The sequence below is a fragment of the Paramisgurnus dabryanus genome, chromosome 17 (assembly GCF_030506205.2).
Source record: "Paramisgurnus dabryanus chromosome 17, PD_genome_1.1, whole genome shotgun sequence".
NCBI classification, from domain to species: Eukaryota; Metazoa; Chordata; class Actinopteri; order Cypriniformes; family Cobitidae; genus Paramisgurnus; species Paramisgurnus dabryanus.
In genome coordinates this window covers 36,340,563-36,367,201 of record NC_133353.1, presented here as the reverse complement: position 1 = coordinate 36,367,201, position 26,639 = coordinate 36,340,563, and the positions used below count along the sequence as shown (strand labels likewise).

At 34.7% G+C, this 26,639-nt stretch overlaps 1 protein-coding gene and 1 long non-coding RNA gene across 2 annotated transcripts in view; one reads left to right on the top strand and one right to left on the bottom strand.

Annotated features, from left to right (window-relative positions):
- Nucleotides 1-829: 829 nt before the first annotated feature.
- Nucleotides 830-26,639, bottom strand: part of stxbp6 (syntaxin binding protein 6 (amisyn)) — a 33,856-nt gene continuing 8,046 nt past the window's right edge. Inside the window, exons 2-6 of the mRNA XM_065267319.1 lie at nucleotides 25,027-25,224; nucleotides 7,858-7,988; nucleotides 7,607-7,772; nucleotides 3,811-3,968; nucleotides 830-3,116 (exon numbers count right to left, since the gene is read on the bottom strand). Coding sequence (XP_065123391.1) covers nucleotides 3,093-3,116; nucleotides 3,811-3,968; nucleotides 7,607-7,772; nucleotides 7,858-7,988; nucleotides 25,027-25,180 — 633 coding nt within the window. The 5' untranslated portion in view covers nucleotides 25,181-25,224 and the 3' untranslated portion in view covers nucleotides 830-3,092. The remainder of the gene's footprint in view (nucleotides 3,117-3,810; nucleotides 3,969-7,606; nucleotides 7,773-7,857; nucleotides 7,989-25,026; nucleotides 25,225-26,639) is intronic.
- On the top strand, nucleotides 14,244-18,784 carry LOC135749030 (uncharacterized). The gene is made up of 3 exons (XR_010532275.2): nucleotides 14,244-14,670; nucleotides 15,488-15,656; nucleotides 17,031-18,784. It is a non-coding gene; the product is annotated as an uncharacterized lncRNA (long non-coding RNA).

Below are 26,639 nucleotides of genomic sequence, written 5' to 3'. Positions count from 1 at the left end.
AGAAGAGATGGATTTGTATAATAACAGGATGAGGAAACTCATTTTCTGATAGAAACACATTTAAAAGTGCATTTTGTAGGATAGAGGGGTTTTAAATTACAAACCCTGTGTGCACACCTGAATATCTGCAATTACACAAAGCAAAAACACACAAATACCTCATAAAATTCATTATTCTGTTCTTGGTGTTGCTATTTATACCTCTTATGTTACCAACAAATACTCATACATTAAAAGATATCTTTACAAACTAACTGCACAATTTTAGACCAAAAGAATGTCATGAGTTACTCTTTAAGAAATCAAGTGTCTGAATTATCACACTGTCTACACTGTAAAACAAATCTGTAGAAATGACAGTATTACTGGGTATCCCTAGTAGCTAGCTGCCAGTAACTTACTGTAGATTTTATACTTATGTTATTTACTGGCAACAGTTTGTCCAAAGTTAAATGAACATCAAACATTTTCAGCCTTTATTTTCTACAGTAAGTTACTGGCAACCAGCTGCATAATTACAGCTATTTTTTACAGTGTATTCTTTCAGATGTTACAAAAACATTGCAGTTATGTTCAAACCACAGCCATTCTGTATCTGAAGATGACAACAACAACATTTAATGTTGATCTGAACTGCACTTAAAAAATGAGGGTTTTTTTACCCATAATGTTGGGTTAAAACAACCAGCATTGGATCATTTTTAATCTAGCGGTGCATTCTGTTCCATATTTACAGAGCATGAGTTAAAAACAATCCAACATTTTTAAGAGTGTGGTGTTCAAGGTTTAAAACTCCTCCAAACTGTTCAAATATAAACCTGAAGCAAGGTTATTAGTTAAAGTCATTTATTACTATTAAGTTTTCCATTGAGCACACAAAAGCACAGGCACAATATTTTAAAATAATGTTAGACAATATTCCCTTATTTAAACATATGCAGACTGTAAAAAAGACAAGTCATTGCCTTGAAATGCTTAAGCATTTGATCCATCTAAGCAGGGATTGTTTTAACACAATGAACATTTAAAAAACTGTAGACATTTTAAGCGTTATGGGATCATTTCATAATTCATTTTAATGATCTGTGTAAATAAAATAACCAATCAATCAGGCTGATGATATTAAGATATACAGTATGTAACAGTTTTCATGATCATTGCTATCTTAAGTCAAGGATTTTTCAGGTAAACATAAACATTTATTGCATTTTAGTAAGATAAACCAAGTAATATGAAGGACATTTTAAAGTGTCTGAAAGTATAAGAGCTAAAGCTTAACTAACAAAAGACTTTGGTCGCCTTTGTATACATTAAGGGGCGGTTTCCCATACAGGGTTTAGATTAAGTCAGGACCAGGACCTCATATTAAGACATTTATGTAGTTTTTACAAAAAACAATACTGATGTGCATCTTGAGACAAAACAATGGCACTGATAAGATGAATCAGTTAAGACAGCTCAAACAAGCCTTTTAGTCTTGGGCTTTAAACTTAAGCCCTGTCTGGTAAAACTGCCCTTTAATGGATCATTAGTCAAATTGTTTAAAAATAATAATAAGAGCCATGTGTTTGCATTCATGGGTTCTTATATGAAGGCCCATAACTGAAAATGAAGTAAATATAGCAGTGATTTTAATAACGGTGTATATTAAGATAACAGAAACTGTGAGAAAGCAGCTGTAGAGATCTTGGAGATGTGTTAATGCCAATGGGTATTTACAGTGTAAGATCACATAGTAGCACAGATTTAAAGTAAACACACACCTGTGTAAACGCATCAGTTTTTTATTTTATAATGTTCAATGTTTTAAATATAAATGATATTATCATTACCGTCACAGGCAGCACCACAGAATACAGAATGAGGGGACCTCCATGTTTTAATGAGGGGGGTCGTATTATTACATGGCACTCTAAAATGCTGGGATCTGATTGGCCAGTTGCAACATTTCAAGGTATTTTATTCCAAGATAACAACTGCCTGAAACTAACACAGCCTAACCCAGATACTGCCCTATGAATTAATACGGTTTATACCACACACGAGCCTGTTGAATGCTTTGTTCTGATTGGTTGAGATATGTTTCATGGGTATTGATTTTTTTCTGTAAAATGCACACCTAAGCTGTCAAATAACCACCAGAGCGATGTCTGTGGTAACTGTGTTATAAGCAGAATAATTGACTCCGGTCCTTTAAATTATTTGAAAATAATGCACACCCACAGTATATCTCCGCTTTGCGTCATGCCACATTACCACCTTGGGTGTGCATTATTATTTTCAAATAATTCAAATGATTCCTTACATGATGTAAATTTGCGTAATTAACAACATACAATATATTGCCAAACTTTTTGGGACACCGTCTTTATATGCACATACATATGAATGAAATCCAATTCCTAATCCATAGGGTTTCATATGGAGTTGGCCAACTTTTCTTGGATGACTTTCTACAAGGTTTAAGAGTGTGTTTATGGGAATGCTTGACCATTCTACTAAACCCACATTTGTAAGGTCAGCCACTGATGTTGGACGAGTAGTCTCTCTATTTTCAAAAGAGAATCCAACTGAACAAAGACTTTTAATGTGGTCTCAATCTTTTGAGTATATCCACTGTATGTTGGAGAGAGTATGAAGGGGACATCAGTGATACGGTGAAGTTTATAGATCTCTGAGGTGATGTGAAGATATTTCAACAGCTCAGCTTGTGCAAGATTTACTACATTTTCAAATGATCCATTTAGAAGGTCAGTTTATTCAGATAATAATATAAAATTATCAAAACATGTTTTTATTTATAACAACAAAGTGAGCAAAAAAACAAAAGAATGTAATGTAGGTAAGATAAAGTTTTAGGTTTAGAGATTCACTGTTAGATTTCTTTTACAAAAGAATTGCACACTAAAATGATTTTGTGATGTCAATTATTAAAACTCTTATTATGTTAAAATGAGCAAGAAGAGAAATCCTGTGTTAACAGGGAAAGATGTTTTTGTGTGCCGTTCAACGTTCTTAGCTGTTTATGTAAATCCACTGAACGTCTCTGACAGAGAATAAGTACCAGTTTCCCATAAACATCCCAAAACATCTTAACACTTGTGCTTCATGGCGAGCTGGAGAGAGAAAGAGAGAGAAATAAATAATCCATACAAGAACTAGAAACGTGATTATGTACCAGCAGGACAATATGTCACTCATACATTTTTAAACAGCCATCATCACCACCTTCACAAAGACATTTATACCCCATTTAAATCTGAAAATGTCCAGGTCACCAATCAGTTTATAGTTAGTATATTTAATGATAATATGGGATTTAATAAACCCTTAAAAACAGAAATTACATCAGCTGATCCAGTACCAAGCATTTACTCTTTTCGTGATAGCCAAACAGCTATAGTTTCACTTGCCCAAATTAAAAATTCAGTAAAACGTGCACTTGCATTTTGTTCCTCCAATATTTGTGCCCATAAATAAAGTACATTATTGTAAAAACTTCTCAACAGGTCTGACAATATTCTTCAATTGCGAGAGCGGCGAGAGACGGTTAATTTTTTTTAACACCTTTCTTTACAGTACACACAGGACCACATGAAATCTCCTGTTAAACTTTTTCACAACTATAACATCTGTCATTCACAATCAGTTTTCAGCCAATATTAAACTGTCTGGTTTGTGTCTGATTATAATGTTGAGAGTTTAAGCGGATGTGCCTTTTCTTCTCATTCATGCAGGACGACAACACAGCAACACAAATGCATCTTTACATTTCACATTGTTTGAGATGAAAAGATATAAGTGACTGACCTTGTGTGCAGTGTCAGCGAAATGTTGTGCACTGTTCATCATCTCGCCCGTCTTCTCGTCGACGCGTCCCAGTCTCTCACCGCGTTCATTCAGAGCCTGACTGGCCTTCTGTACGGCACTGCTTACACTGGCAGTGGCGCTGTGGAGAACACTGTTACCTACAGCATCACACAAAACATCACATCAACTTATACTCAACTTACTCGTGCACACAAGATTTTATTTTGTAATAGACCACCTCTTTTTTAGTTTGCATGATGAGTTTTGCTTTAAAAATTACCAAATCTTTGCAGCTTCCTCCCATCAAACTGACATGTAGGCACATGTAGTTCTTTTTTTGATGAAATCTGTATTGACTATTTTATAGGCCTGTTGGGTTTATGTTGTTAGGTTAGGTTTAGGCTGAAGCTCATTAATTAAAGTACAGTATTTTTTGTACTGAAGTGCCAGTTTTATCCACTAGATGGCGCACAGGGAATATTTGGAAACAGAAGATAAATTTCAGGATACAAAGGTTCAGCATCTTGTTGTCATTGTTGTTCATATTCACTACAGTTATAGGCTTGTGCAAGCTTGTATTGGGTTCAGTTTGTGCAACATCTTGTGTTACAAAAGATAAAAAACTGAAATTGGGATGTTAATTTCTTGGTATTTTGGATTATTTGATCCAAGCATCTGCAGCTGGATTCATGAGTAAATGATAAGACTGTAAGCAGTGATGAACATGAAACTCTTCAGACGGCACTGTAATAAAATATGCAGCATTTTTGATAAATCAACATATTTTAATCTTACTTAAACAATTTAAACTTCATTTTATGTCAACTTTCACAAGCCCAAACTTAAAATAGTAAGTTGAATTAACTTGCAAAACCAAGTAGTTTGAACTTCATTCTGTATTTACATTGCGTGTGTGTGTGTGTGTGTGTGTGTGTGTGTGTGTGTGTGTGTGTGTGTGTGTGTGTGTGTGTGTGTGTGTGTGTGTGTGTGTGTGCGTGCGTGCGTGCGTGCGTGCGTGCGTGCGTGCGTGCGTGCGTGCGTGCGTGCGTGTGTGTGTGTGTGCAGGAGGACATGATGATGGGCTGGAGCTGAATAAATCCTACACATATTTCATGTGACTGATTAAATCTCTAGCGCAGACCTTCATTAGCATCACAATGTCCGAGTCTTCCTGGGCTTTGCATAAAAAGACACAGATGTAAAATAACAAAAGCCATTATGACAAGAATACATAGATTCCATGTCCAACTGTTTGGTTCAAACTTACTCATTAATTCATTCATGCTTTACTTCTTTCTAAAGCTCATCTATAGAAATGATTGCGAAATCAGCTTCATACACAACCATATCAACATGTAGTTAATCTTTTATATAAGATAGAAATTAAAATGAGACCTAGACACCATACAAATATTTATGACATGAGGTGATCAATTACAGTCTATATATATAACATTTATTTCAATATTTTTCAAATGATTATTTCAAATAATTATGATATTAGAGACTGTAATGTGTCATTTATAGACCTCAAGCAACATTACAGTGTCCTGGTATTCATGCACCTGGTTGAGATATTTGCCTAACTGCAGTCATACCCAAATTTTTACCTACCTTCTTCATAGTGTCCCGTTTTACTAGTTTAAATGTAAAACAAGATTTTCTGTGTTCATCTTGTTAATGGCTAGGCTAATGCAACATAAACTTAACCTTAAATGATCAACTTCATTTACTGACAAGTTGTTGAAATACTGTAATGAGCTTCTGCTAAATGCACTCATCCTCACAGAAAACACCATTTTATATTTATGATGTTTTCATATTTTTACCTGTCATATAGGTTTACTGTGCCTTTGTCTTTAGTTTTATTTTTCATATCAAGACCAAGTTCCCACCTGTTTTCTGAAAGGATGCGTAACTTATAAAGTTAAATGAGGACAGATTCTTGTGTTACCCAAAAAATAAAACTACTAAAAACATAACAATTGCCTCTCCGAGTCAAAGCGTCAGTGAATAGGTGATTGATATTAATGACATTGCACAACAGGGCACTAAGTGAATTATCTGTTTTAATTATCATCCCGACAAATCACGAGAATAAGAGCCGTTTATCTGAAGCTTTCTTTTATATTTTGAATACCCAGTGATCTTCAGAAGGGGACCAAAAGGACGTGTCAGTCAGAACACCCAGATAAAGTAAACAAGACATCAACACCTGTCAACAAATGCATGATTTCAGTGGTGGCAGATAAGACAGCTATTATTGTTACTTTGCGGTTGAATATAATTTTGTAATTCTTAAAAGCCACGTGAAGTAATAAACAATGTGCGGTGTGACACTATGACACTACAACTCCCATGAACACTCCCTGCATATAAAGAGCTCAGGGCGTACACGTTCAGTATCTGAGAGCATGCCTCCAGACAGTTTTGTGCAAAGGCAAATGAAACTGTTGAGGGGAGAGAGGTTCACTCTCGAGCATCATCATCTGCTTTTGTACATTTGTACATTAAAGTTGCCAGTAAAATTCATGTGCATATTTAACTGAGCAGTGTTTACTGTTGTTGATAATAAATCTAAAGTGTTTGTAGTTTTTTTTGCCTTTATCTTTTCAGTTCATCTTCAACACCCCTGCACACTTTTATTTGATTCTTTAGAATCTACTCTATTAATGCTTTACTAAACTGCACGTTTTTCATGCAGTTAAATATATGATAAGATCTGTAGTGTTATACAAGAAATACCAAGTCATGTATGTAGTCTAAATTGGAGTGCATCTGTATTTGAATGCATTTTCTGTGGGTTTTATTATCATTAATATCTATGTCAATGGTGAACAAGAGTGTACTGAAAATTTCCCCACTTTAAGCACTGCTAAAATAGAACACACGTCTTGCATGCAACATGAGATTTATCACAAACAGATCTGAGGTTCGGTCCTCTGTCAGATTTGATCAAATGTGAGTAAGATGTCGTTTTATGCAGAATAAAGCTGATTGTATGCTGATGTCTCCCATAGTTTTTGTCCCACACCTGAGCAGCGTCACATTATTTGTTTTGCACTGGTGTGAGACTTAAACTGGAGGGGACAGAGGGGTCACATCTTCTTCAGCAGAAACTTCATTCATCTTCTAGGACTCATCATCATCATCATCATCATCATTCATTGATAAATTATGTTGATGTAATTCATTAGTTCACTAAAGATACCCTGCTTAAACACTGAAATTATTATATTATATTATATTATATTATATTATATTATTTTATATTATATGCACTGACTGAAATGATTGAATTTATACACTGAGCTGCATTAACAACCAGATGTAATCAAATGAACTCAGAAATGAAATACTGTAGTCAGATTGAGATTGTGAGCTCTATTGTGATTGTTTGTAAATCTCTTTCAGCCTCACAAGGAGGCAGATGTATAGATGCTTCCAGAAGTTTAAATGAAACTGTTCACCGAGTCCTGCCAGGCGACACAATCTGAGCATCTGATCACACAGAGACGCTTTGTTCTGCTTCCCATTCTGACACACATTCAAAAACTGAACACTAAAGACAATGAGCACCACTATCAGCTGTTTCACAACTTCAACAAAACAAAATGATAATATTTATCGCATCTGGCTCGCTGTTTTAAAAGGAGGAGCTCGGCTCAAGCACATACCCCATACAGATTTAAGTCATTTTAACATGAGAGGAGTAGATGTATTTTAGTGTTATTAAACAGAACATGAACACATATGATAAAACTTTTTGTTAATTAAAGAGAATGAAGCGCCTCACCTTCCAATGTTCTTAAGTGACAGTTGATAAAGTTTGGTTTTCTTTCAGACATGTAGCGTTGACAGGTGTGATGTAAGATATGGATAAACATGGACTTCTCTCCAGCTGAACCAGCGGTCCACTGATCTGATCCATTCTCAAACACCAGGTCAAACTCTGGACAATCCTACATGGTAAACGGAAAAATGAATTTAATGAAACGAAACATCTAAGAGTTATTTCCCGATGCAGAAGAGTATTCATGGACTCACTTGGGTGGAGTCGAGAGCGTTCACTTCTCTCAGCTGACTGATGCTCCACTGTGATCTTCTTACAAATGATGACGACCCCTCAAACTGCTTTACTTTTGTGATGAACACCTGTGTAGGTTTCTTACTGGTCACTGAAATACAGAGGAAATTCGGAAATAACATTATGAGACGTCATGCATTTTCTGTAAATATTTTAAGGGTCAGTTCCGCCCAAATGAAAAATATTACTCGCCCTTAGACTGCGCAAGATGTAGGTAACATGAATTCTTCAGTAAAACAGGAAAGAAGATTTGTCCACAAGTGTCGGTTCTTTAACTCTTTCACCACCAGCGTTTTTTTATTGCCAACCAACCCCATTATTTTTTATAATTTTTCACAAAAGTTGAATGCCTTCCAGAACAATTTCTTTAAATATATAAACTTAAAATATATCAAATGAAATAAGAGACACTCCAATTTTAATCCAATCTTCATTTGTCTTCTTTTTAATTACCTTTTAAATATGGGTTGGTTTTTTTATAAGTTAGGTAGGAACACCACCTAGTGGATAATAGCGGCAATATGGATTGCAGTAAAAACTCGTCAATGGCAGGAAAAGAGTTAAAGGTCCACTGTGTAGATTTTTAGTGGCTTCTAGCAGTGAGATTGTGAATTGCAACCAAGGGCTCAGTCCACAGCTCTGTCTTATGGCTTATCATCAAACAGTACAGAAAACAGCACACCCGGAGTGAAGGACATCCGGCACACACTGAACTGTTTCACAGGAATTTCACATGAAAACTGTTTATTCAGGCCTCTGTCTACAACACTCCCATTTCTCTTGCTCTCTCTTTCTTTCGCTCTCTCTCTTTTGTCATAGGTAAGGGCTGTGCGACACCGTGACTTTTTTCATGATAAGAACATCAACATCCACTCCAATATATTTGATCTATTCATCTTTCTGTGGACTAATTGTTATAGGTGGCTTTCAAGGTCTAGCAAGGAACACAAATGGCCAAATCCTTCAGCAGCACTTGTATAAATACAGCAGTATGAGTTGTATCTGAAATAATCCTGATCTATTACATCTGGACGTGTGGAACTCTCACAACATCAACAAATAGACAGAAGACACAACAACATACTCAACCAGACTTTTAACTTTTGGTAATGATGTGAGATTTTATCTGATTTATCGGCTCTGAATAGATTAGTGAACATATGAAGACTTCATGGTCCCAAAATAAATAGGAATAAATAAGAAAAGATTTTGCGGACAAAGTTTTGGGACTCCAGTGGTTTTATCTTCTGAGAGCTCTCAGCGTCTACTGAAGATCAGCAGTAGTTTTTTTCCTGAAGGCTACTGGAAAGATCTCACAGTAGGACAACTTTCAAATCTACAGGAACTCTCAGATTCACAGAGAGTCGTGTCATCATTAACATCATCTTCATCATCATCATCGCTGTTGATCAAGTCAATACTCACAATCATGAAAATCCATATAAAGTTATAATATTAGACGCTCTTATTTCACTAAGAGATCATCAGTCAATCAAATTAAAGTCATGTTTTCAAACAAGACAGAACATTAAGTTTTATTTCAAACATAAGTTAATTTTAAGAATTATTTTCTTATTTCTGAAAACAGTGGAAAGGAAAGACAGTCTGCACATAGATCTCAACAACACGTCAAGGTTTATGCAGAAAAACAACACAAACTCCTAATAATCACTCAGACCAGATCAGACAAATCAATCCAATAAATCAACATGAAAGAATTTGTGGAAAAACTTCAACCAAACCCTAAACCCGGCAGGACCTTCAGCACCAGACTGATGATAAACACACACACACACACACACACACACACACACACACACACACACACACACACACACACACACACACACACACACACCAACAAAACACCACAGCAATAAACTCATTTACTGTCACTGTGTAGAAACAACAAGATGTTATTAGACTCATCTGATGAAGAACATCTGAAAATAGAGTTTAAATTACACACTTAAGGTCTCTGTGTCTCTAAATGTCCTTCACACCAACTTTAGTTTCTTCTTCAAAAGTCTTCAACAATCTCTCAGGTTAAATACAGCCAGAGATCTAATGACTGATGATTATCTAACAAGATAAAATTAAACAGAATGCACTTTATAAAAGTATTCATTCTATAGAAATTCTTTATCATTTACCAACCTCACACAAAACTGCTACACATCATCTGGAGATTAAAGGTGCCAAAAAATGCATTTTAATAATTTGTTAAATTGTTCCCTGATATCTACATAGGTTTGTGGTTTTACTTAGTGCAAAAATGATCCAGAGTCAGTTTTTCATGTCCATTAACCCTTTAGATTGAAATGGTCTATTATTATCTTATTTGAAAGAGTCATGAATAATAATATTGAGCTCTGCTCTGATTGGCTGTTTCTCCTTCAGTAGCTCTGTGTGTGTGTAAACAGATCTTATTTTGAGGAATAATCAATAGTTTGGAGATTGTTAGTTAACGTTTCTGAGTGGTAAGTTTGTGTTTTTTCAGTATAGACCTGCAAAACATAACTGTAACGTCAGTAGTAGCACTTTAGCCTTAACGCTAGCATATAGCATTAACTAGCATATAGCGCTAACTCAGCATTCCCAACTTTAAAGGATACCCCCCCAAAAAAACTGAAAGTTTACTGATTGTTTTCTCACCTCCATGTGGTGCAAGATGTTTGTCTTTCTTTCTGTCTTTAGCCGAACACAATCAGAGTTAAATATTAAATAATATCCTGGTCCTTATTTGCTTTATAATTGCATTATATGGGGATCAACGTTTCAAAGCTCAAAAAGGTAAATTCATCCATCATTTAAATAATACAACAACTCCAGGAAGTTAATAAATGTCACGGTTTGTGAGGAAAAAATAATCATATTTAAGCTTTTTGGAGATTTGAACCCAAGCCAGGATATTATTTAATATAACTCAGATTGTGCTTGGCTGAAGAATGAATGACATTAACATCTCGGATAAGATGTGGGTAAGTAAATCATCAGTCAATTCTCATTCTGGGGTTGGAGTTATCCTTTAAAATGAGTTTCAATGATGAATCATTCAATAAACAGTAATACAATAATTGCTTTTGGTTAGTGCAAAAAAGTTTAGTAAGAAATCCAAAACTTTGTAAAAAGAGCCTTTACACATTTATGGGATTAAGAGTCACTAGAGGTGAAGTAATTTAATTTAAAAAGCAACAACTCGATTCACGATTTTACATTTCCTTTGTTTTATTTCATTATGCAAAAAGTACAAACCCCAAAGTAAACAATGACGCACATCTATCATCTCCAACATAAATCTCTTTTCTTGGACTACAATGGTCTGACGGTCATTATAATAATCCCACCCGCTTCTGACTCTCAGCCTGTAAGTTAACTCCTGTTAGCATTGCCTTGTGAGCGAATCTTTCAAACATGGTAAGGAGCGTCTCATTTACAGCTGACATCAGAGGTATTCAGACCAATCACAACATACAGATTAGCTGGCCAATCAGGAACACAGAGCTTTTCAAATCAGTGGGTTTCAGGAAGAAATCTGGAGCTACAAAAATGTACGGTATGTGGAAAATAATATGTTTTTTAATCATGAACCACACACAAAATAACCTTGTTTTTAGCCATTAAACAGGTGCTCTTTAAATGAAACAGGAGACACGAAGTGATGATGTATGGAGCAGTTTGATATATTAGAAATGGTTACACTTACAGATCTGCTCTGATTGTAAAGTTAATGGTCTATAAGAAACCCTGCTGTCTGACTACTTTATTTCACATTATGTTGCTCTTTACTGCTGAGATTTTAATGAGGACTTTTTTTCCACAGCGTTTAAATAAAACTGAGGATGTTTCAAACACCGCAGGACATTATCACATTAGACATCACAGCTCACGACACAGGTCCTCAATATACACCATACATAAACTATACCATAACACTTTCAATAAAAAAAATCCCAATATTTTACTATAGTGGACTTTATAGAGGACCTCAACAGTTTACAGTTTCAGTGCAGCTTCAAATGACTCCAAACGATCCAAACCGAGTCTTATCTAGTGAAACCATCCTCATTTTCACAAAAAGTACTTTTTAACCACAACTTCTTGTCTTGCACTAGCCGTGTGATGAATTACGGGATCATGTCAAAAGGTCAAATGTTACATATATGAAACACACAGTTGTGGACCATTATAAACAATAAACTGACCCAAAGACATTATTTAAGATTAATCCACAAACAACAACAACATCAGATTCCGCTCCTCTTATGCCACACTTGTAAACACTGGAGGTGTAGTTTGCATACTACTTCTCCATTGAACAAAAAAGACATAAACATCTTGGATGACATGGGGGTGATCAAATTATCATTTTTTTTAATGAAAGTGTAGTAATCCTTTAACTATTAATTTCTCACACGAAATCACTTGATTTGAAACACATGTACATGTAACATCAATGTGTTCTCATGTCTTCATGTCCTGCATTCTGATCATTCTTCCAAAGCCACAGGGAAGAGCCGAACCCTCTTCAGATCTGCTCCGAGTTTGGCTTTACATCAAACACTTCTACAAATTCACTTCAGCTTTTCTACACTACTATAATTCTAGTAAAACCTCTGTGAAACCTCTTTACAAAGCTGGAGATTTAAGTTGATTCAATACTGATCTCTTGAGTAATGCATTTCCTTTGTCATCTTACTATACACACGACAAAGACTTCTGATTCAAAAGATATATTTCTGATTCAATTTCATTCACAAACTCTGTTAAATGTGGATTTTACTACATGACGTTTAAAGTAGTCAGTGTTATGTAATCTTTTAATTTGATTGAAATTAGTGATGCACCGATGTATCAGCCACCGATATTTATCGGCCGATTTTTGATGAATTTGAAACCATCGGCATATCGGCAATAGCACGAAAAAGGCAGATACCGATTGTTTATTAATTAACTGCATAAAGAAATCCATTATATGTAAAAAATGAGTTAATGTTGTTAATAAAATAAATGCTGAATAGCAAAAACCACCTTTAAAGGATGTCATGTTGTCTTATTATATTTGTTTTAGGTTAATTTGTGCCTCTCTTATTATGTTGGTCAGTTGAATGTTAATTAGATCCAATCCATGTTCAGTAAAAATAATTTGATGCAGAAATAAACTAGCTAATAGACCAACTGTATAGTATTGTATACAAGTGTTTAATATCGGCATCGGTATCGGCCAGAAGTTGTCTGTTTAAATCTGTATCGGTATCGGGCCAATAAATTCCTATCGGTGCATCTCTAATTGAAATGTGTCAAAAGCCGATCATGCAAGATGACCAAAGAGCGAATTTACATTAAAGGGGACATATCATGAAAATCTGACTTTTTTCCATGTTTAAGTGCTATAATTGTGTCCCCAGTGCTTCGATCAACCTAATAAATGTGTAAAATATCAACCAAGTAGCTTAGTTTTGGTAAACCATTCTCTGCAAGCATGTGGAAAAAAGCTCATTGAAATCTGGCTCCCCTTGTGATGTCAGAAGGGGATCTTATTATAATAATACCGCCCCTTAATCTGCACTATCCAACCACAACACTGCAATTTAGTGCAGAGATCAGCTCATTTGCATTTTAAAACGCACACAAAAACTGCACATTTTTGCTCACACCTTTAAAGTGGTGATTTTAACATCTTATAATAAATTATCTGTGGGGTGTTTTGAGCTAAGACCTAAGACTTATTTTATATCTTAAAAAAGTCTTGTGAAATGTCCCCTTAAAACAAAATTTGTGTCTGAAACAAAAAACAAATGTATGCAAAAAAAAATCAATATTCCATAAAACTTATTTCATTATCATTAATACTCAACTTAGAATTATTTTCCTCAGAAACAACTTAACTTTCATAATATTTATGTATCTCACAGTAAGACAGAAAATCTAATGTAAGTTTATATCATATAGCGATCTTAAAATCAAATCAATTGAAATGTTTTTGTGACTATTGAAGATGGGTGTGTCATTCAGCAGGACAGATGAAGATGTGACCTTCTCTCAGAGAGAAACATCTGTTATAATCTCATCTAACCTTTACATGTTTCTGAGTCAACAGCAGGCCATCGGGATTATAAACTATCCTGCTGGTTAGATCATGACATCTCAAGGACTGACTTTATACTTGATCTGGGTTTCACAAAAGACACGGCGCCTTTGATCACACAATATAAATGTTTCTACTGCTGGAAATACAAAAAAAACTGCCTATATGTCAGTCTGTGATGTATAGATAGATACAGACATACACTGTAAAACTTTTCTGTAAATTTACAGCGAATTTCTAACAGTATTGTACTGTATTTTCAAAAAACAGTGTTAGACTGTATATTTACAAAATATTTACAGAATGTCTGTAAATGTACAGAATTGTCCTGTTTTCAGCATGCAAAATTCGTAATACAGAATAATACTGTAAAAGCATTGCATTGTGGGATTGATTTCCTTCGCGCTCAATATTTGAATGTAAGCAGAGCTAGTGCTTCGGAAGTTCGGACGCCCTTTATTTGTTAGGATTGGTTATTCATATAAACAACGACGATATGAAGACAACGCGTTCAACTTTTAATCTATAGCTGCCTGTGATGTGAAAACGTACACAGAACATTTAAAAGTTACTCGACGAAGCGGCAGACATGAGAGGATTATGCATGCAACAAGAAGACGGAGAGAATACAATGTGTCTGTGATGAAGATAAACGAAGATTGACTGAATGTGCATCATTGACACGGTAAGACACTGTTGTTTTATTCGACTGCATTTCTGAACGGTTTGCACGAGTGGGCTATTTTTAGGAGCTGCGTTAAGTTACGCTAACTTGCTAAACTCCTAAAAGACAGCACACGACACGTTGATAAAGATGTTTTTGTAACTTATCTGTCTGTTAATTCTTTCGTTTTAGACGACTAAACATGATAATGTGAATTGCCCTAAAACAACACAATGTTGCTGTCTGTCGGTGCGTTGTGATTTAGCTTAAGTTAGCTTGTAATACACGTAAAGAACTAAACATTTCAGCTTGTTCTCAAATATACACCAAGTTAAGTTACTTTGATATGAAAACGTTGTGGTTGTAGCCTGGATTCATCACAAATATAGTTTTATTTGTATTTTAAAGTTATAAGTGAAATGATGTCAGACTTATCTCAGATATTAAAGTTTAGTTAAATTGTAACCCCCACCTCCATTACTTCTTTGTCACGTCATTTAAAAGTGTTTGATTAACATATTTTTGCAATTATCACTCAAATTTGGTGATGTATAGTATATGTATGTAATATACTTCTATATACAGTACCACTCAAAAGTTTGAACTTATTTCCCATGTCCAAACTTTGGCCTGGTACTGTATACAGTACCAGTACAATATACTGTAGCATATTTGTATTGTCCTGTAATATACACATTTTAACCTAATATCTGTATTTGCATCGGTTGAGCTCAAGTTATGTTTAATAGTTATATTTGTAAATGGCTAAATAACATCACAAAAATAGAAACAAATTTTATTTTAAATATTTTATCTGTTTTGTTTTGGTCGATTTCAGGTCCATCTCTAAGCAACCAGCGCTGGATGTTGAGCATGGACGGTCAGGTTGTGTGTGAAGGAGAGCAGCGCAACTTTGTCTCTGGTCTTGCAACGCTGATTGCCTCATTCTACAATTTTAACCTCCCGGATCTGGAAGCGGTGGCATGCACCCTTGGGTTTGTTCAGAGGTTAGATACACATTTCCCATTCATATGTTAAAATTACTTTTTTTTACATATTGTGAAGGTCTGCATCAAGATGCAAAGCGTAAAACTGAAACTTCATATTTACATTAAATAAGTAAGTATGAACTGTATTCATCTGACCTCAGTTTTTCTCAGCTTACACTTTTGGCATGGTTTTTGTGCTGAAATACTGCCAAAAGCATTGCAAGTTTGCAAACACAATTTTATGAACGACAAATACAAATTAATTGCACAGAATCTGTCTTGGTGTGTAAAATAAACTACTTTTAAATGTGTAAATGACTTGTTGCATACAGAGGGTAGGGTGGCCATTTGTGAAAGTTCCGCCGGACACGTCCCGAACATGTTTTTGGGTGCTTTCTCCGGAAGTCGCGTTGCTCGAATGCATACGTCACAAAGGTCCTCACATTTCAGTTAAAATACATTAGAAAATTAAGATTTATTTCTTTTAAGATTGCTTTTCTGAAATTAAACCCAAAATATTAAACCTTGATGACGTATGCGGTCGACCAACACGACTTACGGAGAACGAACCCGAAAACATGTTCGGGACGTGTCCGGCGGAACTAGCACGAATGGCCACCCTAACAGAGGGTAAAACTATTTCCTGAAATAACCTGACATTAACAGTTTTGTCATAATTCTCTCACTCATTTGAGCTTGCTAGCGCGTGTGGAAAGGTGTGGCTATCAAATGAGGCTTTTAATGACTCGTTGTTTTCTCTTTTATGATTGGTTGAATAACGGCAGTAGTTGTCTCAGTATCCGGTAGCCCAGTAGATATTGAGTTATTTCCGGAAATTGTTTTATAAAAAAACTGGTTTATTTTACACACTAAGACAGATTCTGTGTGATTCATTTGTGTTTACCGTTCATAAAACTGTATTTTTGAAAGAATGCCACTGTTTGCACACTTGCAATGCTTTTTGCAGTATTTCAGCCCAAAAATCCATGCCAAACGTGTAAATGCAGAAAAACTGAGGTCAGATGAATACAGTTTATATTTATTTAGCCTAAATATGAAGTTTTACAAGACATGAATTACGCTTAAGATTAACAGTTCAATGTTGCCAAACCTTTTTCTTATGCCTGCAACTTGATTTTACACCTTTACAAAACAATGTCACCTTTATGCTTGCAATGTCACATTTCCATTTTGACCAGTGATTTGTTGTTTTTAACAGAACATTGATCTTCCCCCATTACTTCTGTTTAAACCAAATAATTCAATTAAATTGCACAATTATTAATACAGATTTATTTGTTGTTTTTTAATTACTGTGTAAAATAAGAAGACTTATTAAAAATGTTTTATCAACATAATAATAATTGTTCTTGTTTGTTTTCTGCTTTGCAGATGATTTCTCTACATCAACCTGGAACATGGATCAAAGATGAAGAAAGGGAAAAAGAACACTACAGTGAATCCACAGGTTTCCACTCTTCTTAGAAAACTTACGGACTTTAAATGGAATTTTGTTTAGACACTTCCACTATCCAGTGTAGTTGAATTAAAAGGAATTAAAGTTTCCTACATTGTTAATGATGTGCTGTTAATTGAAATACAAACGTACAGCTGGCATTTCATCCAATATGCTTATGTTAAAGAATTAATCCACTTTTAAAATGATGCAAAAAAAGAAAGTCAGGAGGGAAAATACAGTAAAGGATTAGTCCACTTTCTTAAAGGAGTAGTCCACTTTAAAGATGGGGTCCATTGACTTTTCATAGTAGGAAAAAAAGTAAATCTTTAAAGTGGACTACTCCTTTAATAAAAAATCCTGATAATTTACTTACCCCTAAGTCATCCAAAACGTTTATGTGTTTCTTTGTTCAGTCAAGAAGAAATTAATTTTTTTTTGTTTTTTTGAGTAACACATTCCAGAATGTTTCTCCATATAGTGGACTTTAATGGACCTCAACAGTTTACAGTGTAAATGCAGTTTAAAAGGGTGCATACAGCTTCAAAGGGCTCTAAACTAGGGCTGCATGATAAATCGCATGTGAATGTCATTTCGCATCTTGTAAGTAAAGCAGCATGTACTACACAAAGCCATAGATCACTGACAATCATGGCAAAATTTGCATTAATAATATGTATGCGATATGGCCCTGCTTGTCAGTGAACTACGTCTCTGTCTAGTAAAAGCTGCTCCATCTGAAAGCAGGTGATGAGATGCGCATGACTATCACATGTGATTTATCGTGCAGCCCTACTCTAAACTATCCAAACTGATGCATAAGGGTCTTAACCAGCAAAAATCATAACTTTCGGCAAGGAAAAAAAAATGCACTTTTAATCCACAACTTCTCATCTTGCACTAGCCGTGTGATGCGACAACTTGACGTCATGTAATGCATAGGCATGTCGAAAGGTCACGCATCACAAATGTGAAACACACACTTGCAGACCATTTTAAACAACAAACTGACATAAAGACATTAATTGTTATCATTCCACATACAACAATGTCTGAACGTTCCTCTTTCTCCACGCTTGTAAACACTGGGGCGGTAGTTTTGCATGCATCACGTGTGACCTTTCAACATGCTTAAGCATTACGCCAGATTGCGCTGGTGGGACACAAGGCTAGTGCAAGATGAGAAGTTATGGATTTATAGTACTTATTTTTTATTTTTCTCAATCAAAATTATGATGGTTTGCTAGATAAGATCCTTATGCCTTGGTTGGGATCATTTAGAGCCCTTTAAAGCTGCATCAAAATAGCAAATTTTAAACTGCATTTAATCTGTAAACTATTGAGGTCCAGTAAAGTCTTTAAAATTGAGAAAAAGCATGGAGTGTTTTCCCTAAAAAACTTAATTTCTTATTGACTTAACAAAAAAGACATCAACATTTTGGATGACATGTGAGTGAGTAAATTATCCAGATTTTTTATTAAGAAAGTAGAGTAATACTTTAATGTATTTTCCCTCCTGACTTTCTTATTTTACATCATTTAAAATATTTTGAAACATTTCCATTCTTTAAAAGTTAATAAGAACACTTGATTGTTAATGTTCTGATAATTCATAACTGTTCTGTCAACTGTTTATTAATTGTAATGCATACAGCTGACATTTCAGCAAACAATGTTTTATGTAAATTTTATGGCCTTTGCTTTTAAAAAATAAAGTTTTATATTCTAAGAATTTTGTATTTGTGTATTATGTATTTAATTACCATTTGAGACTATTGTTACTGTTACACATATAATATAAATTCCTAATTTAAAAGTGGCATATCAGTAAAATACAGAATGGGTTATAGTTCTGTAAAAATACAGTAATTTGCTGGCAATATAGCTGCCTGTATGTAAATTTACAGTGTAAAGTTTTACAGTGTATACTGTAAAAATAAATAAATTACAGCGTTATACTGTATCTGACAATTACAGTGCAAGACTGTAAATGTTGTTTACAGTAGTGGTTCTGTAAAAATACAGTAAACGGCTGGCAACCCAGCTGCCAGTATTTTACTGTAAATTTACAGTGAAAAGTTTTACAGTGTAGGAGTTATCTTTTTTTATATGAAAAGACTCTAAACTCTAAACATTACGTACAGCCATAATATAAAATCTACCGTAAAATAACAAGCTGTAAGTATCACTATTACTACTTCTAATACAATATAACACAAATAATACCATTCAGTATTTTTTTTTGTATCTTCTCCTCCCTCTTTTTAATGTATGTGGAGAGTTCGAGGTTTCTGAAACGTATAAAGACACAAAGTGTCCTCTACTGATTTACTTTCACTTTCATTTTGTCATCTGGGCACTCCTTAAACCCCTTAAAACTCTTTTAACTAAATAAAACTTTGACAAAGTGAAAGTGCAAATGTGGTTTGAGAAAGATTACAAAAATATACATGTGTGTAGTTTAATTTGATAATTATACAGTTGACTAGTTAAAGACATATGGACATTTACTTTAAACTATTAACAAGAAATAATACCACAGTATTTTTGTATGCTAAGCTTAATTAAAACAAACAAACAAGTATTATTTATGCATTTTAAACAAGTTAATATCAACAGTCCACAGTTTTAATAATTTCTGCCATTCAGTCATTAAATCTTCATAAAAGTGAATGTATTGACTGTCATACGTTTCATTGTGCAAGACATGTTTGGTTTGATATTGACATGATTATTTGTTGTACACTATTGTCTTATTGCATGAAGACTTCACGGTTTCACACTGGAAATGTTTAAGATGCAACTGTAGATGAAATTCTGAAGGACAAAACAGGGAAGGCATGAACAATACTAGGAAACATCACAATAAAGATGAGTAAATAAACATGTGCCAAAGTAAAATATCTGAAAATACTACATTCAAGAATATATACTGTACCACAATGAATTCTTTAACACATCGTTCCCAATCTATTTAGGCAGATATCAAATATCAAAGATCTAGATGTGTGATGTGATTTGTATCAGACAGATCCAGTATGTTTGACTGGTGCTTTCACACTGAAGGATTTTATATTTGTGACCCTGGACCACAAAACCATTCAGGTGTCACTTGGGTATATTTTTGAAGCAATATCCAATAATACATTTATCATTAATAATTGTGTTGGTAAGGACTTTATTTGGACAACTTTACATGCGATTTTGCAATATTTGTACTTTTTGCACCCTCAAATTCCAGATATCTCAGACAAATATTGTACTATATATCAATGAAATGCGCATCTTAACTTTCAGTTGAGCTGGTTTTATGGTCACATGTATCTAGGGATGCACCGATAGGATTTTTTTGGGCCAATACCGATTCCGATTTAAACAGACAACTTCTGGCCGATACCTATGCCGATATTAAACACTTGTATACAATACTTTACAGTTGGTCTGTTCGCTAGTTTATTTCTGCATCAAATTATTTTTACAGAACATGGATTGGATCTAATTAACATTAAACTGACCAACATAATAAGAGAGGCACAAATTAAGCTAAAACAAATATAATAAGACAACATGACATCCTTTAAAGGTGGTTTTTGCTATTCAGCATTTATTTTATTAACAACATTAACTCATTTTTTTTTTTTACATATAATGGATTTCTTTAATAAACATAAATAATGCCAGTGCTATTGCTTTAAACAGAGTATAAATATTGCTACTTCAAAAAAAGTTGGACTTCTTTTCCCCCACTAAAGTGCAGTCTGTTTCTTTTATTGTCCAAGACATTTGAGCCAGCTCAACAAAGGTTTTCTGTCGGTGCTTAAGTATAGTGCACACCAGAAAATAAAATCATTTTAATTGAACAACAGACATGCAACTCATTGCCTTTATGCGGTTAATTAATAAACAATCGGTATCGGCCTTTCTCGTGGTATTGCCGATATGCCGATGGTTTCAAATTCATCAAAAATCGGCCGATTAATATCGGCGGCCGATACATCGGTGCATCACTACAATGTATCAAGTGTTTATTTTCCCATCATTATTTTGTCAACATTATTCTTTGCAACATTGTTTTCATTTAAATCTTTTCATTATTGCATCACACACAGCCCCGCCCCCTGTTTATGCCCCGCCTCTGAGTACTCATTTTCAGAAATATTAACTCTTTCCCCGCCATTGACGAGATATCTCGTCATTTAAGAGAAAACGCTTCCCCGCCAATGACGAGATTTTCCGTCTTTCCGCAATACCGCTATTATCCACCAGGTGGCGCCCTTCCGCAACTTTTTAAAACCGGAAGTATTGCCCTATGGCAAGCTGCTGCATGTCCGTGTCTGTTTTAAAGATCGCTCTGAATGGGATCTCTATGAAAAGTCCGTCATAAAAATGGAATTATCATTGCTTTTTGCTCAAAATATGGTGTTTTTTGCAAAAACCTACCCATATTCAAAAGCTGATTGCAAAAGAACCACTAAAGGTAGGATGAAACGGTTTTTTTGTTTGAAAGCAGAGGGTTTGTTCTTTCATTTGGTATATTGTATGTTTATATATTTAAAGAAGAACATTTTCTGGAAGGCATTAAACTTTGGTGAAAATCATGAAAAACGCTGGCGCTGGCTGGCAACTTTTTTTAAAAACGCTGGCGGTGAAAGAGTTAAGGCCTCAAAATGAAAAATTTCCATCCTTAGCATATAGTTATCATGTTTAAATTGTTTCACATGTTCTTGTTGATAAAATACTCATACTACACTTGCTCTGTAAATATTATTTTTTATTTTAACTATAACCATGACTTTGATACAGAAAAACTGTATCATTCATGATAGTTTAGCCAAGAAGCAAATGGCCTTGTGTTCTAGAAACGCAGATATAGCGTGAAAATATGATATAAACTACAGTATTATAATCTAGAGATGATGGTTAGGTGAACTGTACAAATGAAACATCCATGAAAATGCTGTATAAAGCTGTTTGGACAGGAGTTTTCGTGCCAACATTCCAGACTGGCTGCCGGACAAAGACACTTTTGTATTTGTTATTTGCCTCCCAAATAAGCATTCGGTGAGGGCAATTCTTGGAATGATACTGGAAGTCAGAATTTAAAAGAAACAAAGTCATCATTTAGTGTTTTAATGTCACAATGTTAAAAAAAACAACATCTAAAAGTTACGTTTATATCTGAACGTTTAAAAGTCAAAATTGGGATATGGGTATTTGTATTTGTTCTTCCTATGTGATAACTGGATGAAAGTGCTAGTAAAGTTTGATCACTTTACTTCTTATACAGTAATTAAATAACAACAACTAAAAATGAAAAGCAACAAGGCAATAAATTGAAAAGTGCTAAACAAAGTTACAAAGTTTCCACAACTGCTTGAGATCACACTGCAAAAAATGACTTACAAAGTATTTTGTTTTGTTTTAAGTACAAATAAAAGTTCTAAAAACAAAATGCATTTTCTTGATGAGCAAAATGACCTAGTTTTTAGACAAAAAAATATCAAATTTAAGTGAATTTGTGTATAAAAGAAGCAAAAAAATCTGCCAATGGGGTAAGCAAAAACCTTGAACTTTTTTCTTAAACACTAAAGAACGATTGTGCTTACCCCACTGGCAGATTTTTTGCTTCTTTTCTGCACAAATTCATTAAAAACTAGACAAATTTTCTGAGGTAATTTTGCTCATCAAGAAAATGCACCTTGATTTAAGAATTGTTAGATATTTGTACTTAAAACAAGACAAAAATACTAAGAAAGTAACTTTTTGCAGTGCATACGTGTTTGAAAAAAGGAGTAGAGGCGAGAGTTTGTTTTTTGTTTTAACATTAAAATTATTTAATGTGTCAAATATTCACAGAAAATAATGAATCTATGTTTAGGGTTTTTTTTTTGAATACTGAGAGGATGCCTGTGGTTAATTTGTACTCAAACAGCAATGACAAGACTTGAGCTTGAATGAACTGAATATATGTTTTAACTCTGAAATGTCTCATATTAAGGCCGAAGTAAAGTCCATTTTTCAAGTGTACGCGAGAGTCCGCCTAAAATGCATGTGATCAGAAGTGCGTGCGTACTGTATGTAAACCTTGCATTCATTGTACACATAGGTCACGCATAAAAAACAGAATACCCATACAATTTTTGACAAATCAACAAAAGTTAAAGTAATATAAAAATATAAGTTAAACCATTTCAACTTGTTTTTATAAGTTGCCAATTTATCACAGGTCAAAACTTAAAAATAGGTTGAATTGAATCGAAAAAACCAAGTTGCTTTAACTTCATGCGGCAAATTATTTTACAGTGCAGGGCTTTACAGACATGTGTACGAATAGATGTGTGAGGCAGTTTGGATGTATCTTGTTGTTTCCCGTATATTTCAGGACATCTCTTCTGGTTTTTGTCAGATAACAGGTCTGCATTAGAAAGGCAGTGAAGTCTGAGCGATCTTCTGTTGTTCATTTACTCGTGTTTTGGACTGTCCTGTGCTATGACATAACTTTCTTTGAATTTGAGTTAAGAGAAACACACACACACACACACACACACACATATACACACAGTGTGAGTTTCCTCTTGAGTAGTTTGGAATTCATTATTCCCGTGGTGACTGAGGCGGTCAACCGGCCCCTCATCATTTATTCCTTTACCATGATTCACAGCTGGAATGAGACTTCATGATGGCATTCCGAGGGAGAAAACGCCCCCACTTGAATCATTGTTGCCTTATGGGGTAAACCTTATTTCGATAGTTGAAAAGTAATTTTGCAATTTCTTTTCAAATACTAGCTATAAGAATATTATTAGACCAGGGGTGTCCAAACTCAGTCCTGGAGGGTCGGTGTCCTGTAGAGTTTAACTGAAACTTCCCTCAACACACCTGGCTGAAAGATTAATCTGCCTAGATAAGACCTTGATAAGCTGGATCAGGTGTGTTTGATTAGCTGCAGAGACACCGGCCCTCCAGGAGCAGGATTGGACACCACTTTAGTATACGGTCTGCTTTATATCTGCTAACACTTTATTCAACACCAATACTTCAATGAGAGTTAGTTGACATGTAGTTGCTAAGTTACTTGTATAAAGTGGACCTCTGAAATAAAGTAGTAATATTTTTTGAGAGTTGTTGTTTGCACTTCATGTTCAGTGATTTTCATTGTGTTAGATCCAGAAATACAGGTGTAGGAAACCCATCTGTGCTTGTACAGAATAAAACTTTAACCATTAAAAATCACGACTGGTCTACTTTGCAAACAAGAATTGGGAATCGTGCCAACTTGTATTAAAACGTCCCACTAGACATTTACTGGCAAATCAATCTGAAATATTTATTATTGTGAAATACACATCTGCCTTACACAGATATTTTAAAAATGATGTCACTAACTTGGAAAACAAGTAAATCCAGTCACTAGTTCTTTAAAATCCTGGTAATGAAACTCTGCATTCAGAATGAGGAAACATTTATACCCTGACTACTGGTGGCCTTTAGAAAATAAACAACTTGCTGGTGTTAGATGTGAATGATTGCCAGCGTGTTGCTAAGGTATTCTGAATATTTCTGTTTGTTTAGACACATTTCTATGATATTTTAAATAGCTGGAATCCCTCTGCTGGAGTTTTTTTACTCGTTTATCATCAACCAGGCATCCAATCGCACCCATTGCACCCAAAATTTCCAAACAATTAAAAAGTACACAGGACAGTGTTTCTGTAGACACAAACACCACCACAAACTTTATTTAATTTAAGCGATTGATTCCAATGCGTCTACTTTATTAAAAGTACAATTCCAAACATAAAAGTAATAGAACCTCTCTCCCAACAATCAGTTTGATGGGATGTTTGACGTTCACATTGGTCATGATTTTAGGTTTGTTTAAATTAATAAACCTTGACTTTAATGCGTGTCTTAGCAAACAGTAGACTTTACCTGATAAACAAATGAATGTTGAGTAGTCACCCTGACCTCCTGTAGCCAAGAACGGGATCTTCTTCTTCGTCCGTCTCTTTACCTGTACCGCTGCCAGCATCCGTTCATCATTCGGTGTGAAGACCGCCTTGTTGAGGGCCGCTTTTCCACTCATTGTAATTAGGCGCGCAGGCCAGACGATGGCAGGATCACTAAAGTCTAATAAGAGAAAAATTAGTTAATATCTAGCAAGACTTTTTAATTTGTGACCCAAGTACACAGATAGACAAACCATAAGTTAACTTTTGTTTCTTAAACTCAAATTGCAAAACAAATATTATTTTATAATATGCGTCCGCCATTTTGGAATGGTCCAGTTGCAGACGTTACTCACAGTTTTTCAAACATGCTATAATATATATAACTATGGTTGCAGTCAGCTTTCAAGTATTGCCAGGGTTGCCAGATTTGCACAACAAAATCAACCCAATGGTCAATAAAATCTAGACCATAGTCCAAAATAGCAACACTTTATTTATATAAATAAAATTATTTTACTTTAATACTGACAGCTGATAAACAAAATCCTTCAACATTTTACCTACAGGAAAACAAATCTGCATCACCAATTTTAAAGTGATCATCGCAGACTTGGCAACACTGTTAACATACTGCCTTAGATCATTCCAATATGGTGGACAACTAGCGTATAGTAGCTAGGATTGCAAAATTCCAGGAATTTTCAAGGCTGGAAACTTTCCATGGGAATTAATGGGAATCAACTGCCTATAACAGGGAACCCCGTAAGTGTACTTTCATCATCTGGATAAAGAGACGTCAAACATTTCTCCTGTTAAAATCCTGCCAACATATTTTTTCTGCTGAGTCCCTAAATGCATCCCAGTCACACAACATGATGTACCTATAGTCACGTAATTTTTTATTCTTTTTCGTGATATTGTCACAAATTTTTTGTTTTTTTTTGTGATCGTATCACAAATTTCTGTCTGTGTGTCAGTCATCACGTATTGGTTACTCAATTGTTTTGTCCTATTTTCAAACCATTTTCGCTTCGGTTTAGGGTTAGATTTACCTTAACCGAAGCGACAATGGTTTAAAACTAGTAAAACGCAGTTGAGAGTAACCAATACGTGACAATGACACACAAACAGAAATTCGTGATACGATCACAAAAAACCCAAATTTGTGACAATATCACGAAAAAGAATAAAAAAAATTACGTGACTATAGGTACATAATTTTGTGAGACTTGGTAGCTAAAAGTAAGAGATTACTGGTGGATGTTCATGTTTTAAGTATAGCAAAACAAGCTGTAAAGGTTCAGGTTTTTCAGAGGAGTTGGTAATGTTTTAATATCTAATCCTTGTTTTAACCAGCAGTTTTTTTATTTGCCTGTTTGATTGAATGAACATACCCTTCATATCATCATGATTGTCCTGGCATTTACCTGGATCTCTATTGCATACTGAGAACTTGGGTTATAAAACCAAATGAGGGATGTTGACTGTATTTTCACTTTGACATGTAGATAGGACTGAATGGGTAAGAAGTTATCGTGTTGGTCTTGTTGACATAGCAGATTGTAGATTGTAGGGTTGTTGCATGATTTTACA